Source organism: Octopus bimaculoides, chromosome 4 (genome assembly GCF_001194135.2).
Source record: "Octopus bimaculoides isolate UCB-OBI-ISO-001 chromosome 4, ASM119413v2, whole genome shotgun sequence".
NCBI classification, from domain to species: Eukaryota; Metazoa; Mollusca; class Cephalopoda; order Octopoda; family Octopodidae; genus Octopus; species Octopus bimaculoides.
This window is the reverse complement of record NC_068984.1, coordinates 91,211,308-91,216,395: the sequence shown is the minus strand read 5'-3', so window position 1 is coordinate 91,216,395 and position 5,088 is coordinate 91,211,308. Positions and strand designations below refer to the sequence as shown.

The 5,088-nt window shown below is 39.5% G+C and overlaps 1 protein-coding gene across 1 annotated transcript in view; it reads right to left on the bottom strand.

Moving 5' to 3' along the window:
- Positions 1-5,088, bottom strand: part of LOC106881638 (kelch-like protein 3) — a 59,482-nt gene that overhangs the window by 3,524 nt on the left and 50,870 nt on the right. The window contains exon 6 of the mRNA XM_014932102.2: positions 1,290-1,482. Coding sequence (XP_014787588.1) covers positions 1,290-1,482 — 193 coding nt within the window. The remainder of the gene's footprint in view (positions 1-1,289; positions 1,483-5,088) is intronic.

Sequence of the window (5,088 nt, the reverse complement as noted above, 5' to 3'; positions counted from 1 at the left end):
AAAGACAAAGAACTACCTGTTTTTTTTTTAAACAATTTTAACAGTGAGAACATTGGACAAAATATGTTATTGACATTAATAGTTTGTACCTCAGCTAATTACTGTTGAGAACTGCATAATCCATGTGTCATGTTAGAGATCTAAAAGGCATTTTCGAATTTCATTATTTTCTTTAATCCAGGCAACGCTGGATATTTCTGCTAGTTATCTAAGACTGAGTGCATTATGCTGTCACATGGTCAGTTGAAGGGAGAGGTGACGAGCAAAAGAAAAAGAGAGAGAGAAAAGTGTTGAGTGATATAGGGAGAAAGTAAGAGTTATGCTAATATCAAATCTGTGACGCTGTCACATGGTTAGCTCAAGGGAGAGGTGTAAAGGGAGAGAGAAAGAGAGAAGAGTGTTAGTGCTGAGAGGCAAAAGAAAGGTATTACTATTATGTTGTGTGTTTAGTTAGTTGAAGAAAGAAGTAGAAAAAGAGAAATATAAACATGTTAAGTGCAGGGGCATTTGGTATAGATGAGGTGAGAGGCAAAGAGAATGAGTGAGTGAGTGAATGAATGTTGATTAAAAGGAACAGATGAGTGGAAAGTAGTTACATGATTTCAATGTTGTGTAATTGAATATTGTGACAGACAATAAAAATAAAAGTTTATTTGTTCTTACAAATTTTAATGTTCAACTGTTTGTGTACCTTCAATCTGGCAATGTATCAATGTGGATAGATAGACTCATTGACAGATAGAAAATAGAAAAACAAGATATATCAACACATAGCTAAATCATGGTGAAATAACATTAGCAGATAGCTGCGGATGTTACTTTTACCTTTTTATGTGTAGCAGCCCAAAGGCTGAGGCCATGTTGGGGCATCACGATTATTTAAGTCTTTTTATTAATCATCTGGTTTAAATGGTAATCCTTATAGTTAGAGTAGACAAATACTTACATCGACAGAAATGTAAGTAGAATATGACAGACAGATTGACTGACTGATTGATTGATTGCCGCTTCAATACCAACTGTGTGGATTTTTACATCTTCTGAAGAATCAAATGTTTCAGAAAAATATACAATTTCATCATACAATTTTTTAAATAACTGTAGAATGTCCATGGGTGCAGCTAATAGTAATTAATAGCATAACAGAAAATACCCACCAAAATAGATTTTCTTCATTAAGCTTCCAATGTAACTTCAAGTAAAAATCCTACATCTCACTTTTTGGAGATAGATATATAGAAAATTCTTTAAGCTTAAACTTTGTTAAAAAACCTGTAAAAATTCCATACCTTTCAACAATATCAAAATAACGATCTGTATGCCGACAGCGTCCCCCAAAAGCATAAATATAATGGTCTATTGCCATGAGCACTAGTCCTGAACGTGGTTTCTCCATTTCTGCAACTAATGTCCACTCTTCAGTTTCAGGATCAAAACATTCAACACTTGCCCTATCCATGTGCAAAGATTTGTCATAACCTCCTGTAAACAGAAAACAAGAAATCTCAATGGCAGTATTAGTAAAAAATTCATCTTTTAACCCTTTACCATTCAGATTATTCTGTCAAATATAATGCATATTTATTTACTGGTGCAAAGTTCAGAGAGCTCCTACCTCTGCTGGCAACAAAGGGCCTCTCTCACAGAATGAAAGGCAGATTGTTTGATGTCTGTGTGCGGACAGCTATGCTGCATGGCAGTGAAACATGGGATGTGACAGCTGAAGACATGTGTAGGCTTGTAAGAAATGAAGCCGGTATGCTCCTCTGGATATGTAATGTCAGTGTGCATGTACAACAGAGTGTAAGCATCTTGAGAGAAAAGTAGGGCATAAGAGGCATCAGATGTGTGCCAAAGAGACAACTGTGCTGGTACAGTCATGTGATGCGTATGGGCGAGGACAACTGTGTAAAGAAGTGCCAATCTCTAACTGTGGAGGGAACTTGTGGTAGATGTAGATCCAGGAAGACATGGAATGAGGTGGTGAAGCATGATCTTCAAACTTTGAGCCTCACAGAAGTAACGACTAGTGACTGAAACCTTTGGCGGTGTGCTGTGCTTGAGAGGAGCTGTCAAGCCAAGTGCACCGGTGATGGTGGCATGTAAAGAACACCTTTCAAGCGTTGGGCCTCACGGAGGCAAAGTGGTTGAGTTCCTTTCGAGTGTTGGGTCTCACAGATTGCTTTCATTCTCTACCAGACAGTGGGATGCATGGTTGCTTTTACATACAAAGACCCTCCCTGGTGAAGAATGAACCCCACCCCATAGGCTAGTTATTGGTGACTTTAGACTCGGGGCCAGAAGGATGCCAAAAAGCAGACCAATCTGGAAAAGAAGGACTTGCAAGCTTAAGAACCCTTCACATGGTCAGAAGTTTAGGGATATCCTTACTGAGAAATTTGATAATAGGGAGGAGGAGCTACAGTCCTGTGACATAGAAGGCAGCTGGGGATTCCTGCGACACAGCTTGCTGAGTGTCACAGACCAAATTTGTGGATGGTGCAAAGTCCCTTCCAGACCTAGGGTAACATGGTAGTGGAACAATACTGTAGACAGGGTCATTAGAGCAAAGAAACAGGCCGGGAAGAGTGGGAGTAGTAGGAGACTATATCAGATAGACAAAAGGGAAGCTAGGAGACAGGTATATATAGCCAAATGAGTAGCAGAAAAGAAGAAGTTTGCCTATGTTCAGCAACATGAGGACCAAAGAACTGAAGAATTTCGGATTGCAAGACAGTGCGTGAGAGAAAACTGTGATGTCATAGGAGAGAAATGTGTCCGCATGGATGATGATGCCCTTGTGTTTAATGATTCTGCAAAGAAAGAGGCTTGGAGATGCCATTATGAAAGACTGCTGAATGTGGAGAATGACTGAGAGGAGGAGAGTCTGGCAAAGGTTGACCCAATTGAGGGACCAGCTATTCCAATTGACTGTCAATTGCTTTATCTACCAGGGTACTGGTAGATAAAGCAAGACAAGGAAAGTACCTGGCCCATCAGGAATCACAGCTGAGATGCTTAAAATATCGGGCAGTGTGGGTTATGGTCTTGTCGCCCACATGGCTCCCGTGCTGGTGGCATGTAAAAAACACCATTCAAACGTGGTTGATGCCAGGTCTGCCTGACTGGCTCCCATGCTGGTGGTACATAGGTACATAAAAAGAAGTATCTGAATGTGGCTGATGCCAGTACCCCATCACTGGCTATTGTGCCAGTGGCACGTAAAAAGCACTATCCAAACATGATTGATGCCAGGTCTGCCTAAACTGGCTCCTGTGCTGGTAGAACATAAAAAGCACCCACTACACTCTCGGAGTGGTTGGCATTAGGAAGGGCATCCAGCTGTTGAAACATTGCCAGATCAAATTGGAGCCTGGTGCAGCTGCTGGCTCTCCAGACCTCAGTCAAACCATCCAGCCCATGCCAGCATGGAAAATGGACATGCAACAATGATGATGATAATGATGATGGATACGTAACTGCTAGTGGGGGGGGGGGGGTGAGGGCAGGGTAGATAAAGTTTTGCTTTTATTATTTATTAAGCCACTGGGTAGTTTTGGGAAAATGCAAAAGGAGACAAGCACAATGTGATAATATATACTTATAAATTATTATCATCATCGTAGTGGCTGAGTTCCTCTTGAGCGTTGGGCCTGATGGAGGCAAAGTGGCTGAGTTCCTTTTGAGTGTTGGGCCTCACGGAGGCAATAACCAAAACCTTTGGTATTATGTTGTGCTTGAGAAGTAGACCCATCAAGCCAAGTAAAATCGCAGTTGTGACAGATACTGGTACCTTTTGATCAGAACAACATTGAGATGGATTGTTTTAATATCTACTTTCCTTCGCTTGCATCGGTCAGAGGGAATTTGTTGAGGCAGACTTTCTATGGCCAGATACCCTCCCTACTGTCAACCCACATGTTTCCAAGTAAGATAATATTTCACTATTGCCAGATATGTTTTTCATTTGATGTGATTTATGCCTGCTGGAAAAATATATTTTATTCTAGGACAATAACTCTTTAAATCAAAGACGCGAACTCTTGAATTCCTGCAAACACGCAACTAAATTTAAAATGTTGGCTAACAATATACCATATGGATAGTATATATTTTTTGATTCTTGGATTAGTTTTTAATCACACTGTTAGATTTGTTTCTTATAATACATGATTTATTTTGCATCACAAAGATATTGTATATATTTCTTTGATTTAAGGTTTTCCTTGATTTTTATAAGAATTTATATTGAATTTATCTTGTTTATTTTGTTCATTGCATGCTTAAGACCGTTAATTGAAAGGACCAATGAAACAAATCCATTTTTAAAGGGTATCCTTTAACTAGTTTTGATCATATCATTATTTTTGTTTTATTTTAACAAAACTGTCCGACGAACGGGAACATGAAACTCTTAGTTACAGCTTTAGTTATATTTCTGCTGCTTTTAAATAAAGTATATATATATATATATATATATAAAGTCACAAGGTATGAGAGGTGAATATATTTATTTAATAACTTGTCATTCTTAGGATTACAGCCATTTCACAGACTTCTTCATGTAGTAATAATTTCATCATCATCATCATCATTTAACGTCCACTTTCCATGCTGGCATGTATTGGACGGTTCAACTGAGGACTGGCATGCTAGGAGGCTGCACCAGGCTTCAATTTGATCTGGCAAGGTTTCTACAGCTGGATACCCTTATTAACACCAACCACTCAGAGTAGTGGGTGCTTTTTATGTGCCACCAGCATGGGGGCCAGTTAGGCGGCGCTGGCATTGACCATGCTTGGATGGTGCTTTTTATGTGTCACTTGGCACTGGCATGAGTCATGCTCGAATGGTGCTTTTACATGCTACTGGCATGTGTGCCAGTCAGGCAGCACTGGCATCGGACATGACAATGATTTCAATTGACTCAACAGGTCTTCTCAAGCATGTTTGCATTAATATGCAAGCTTGACATTATACAATACAATTGTATATTCACAAATCAATGCAAATAAAGAAAAGCTAGCCCATCCGATCATCGTGGTTACATCAAAAATTCAATTCTAATTGTGTGTGTGTGTGTGTGTG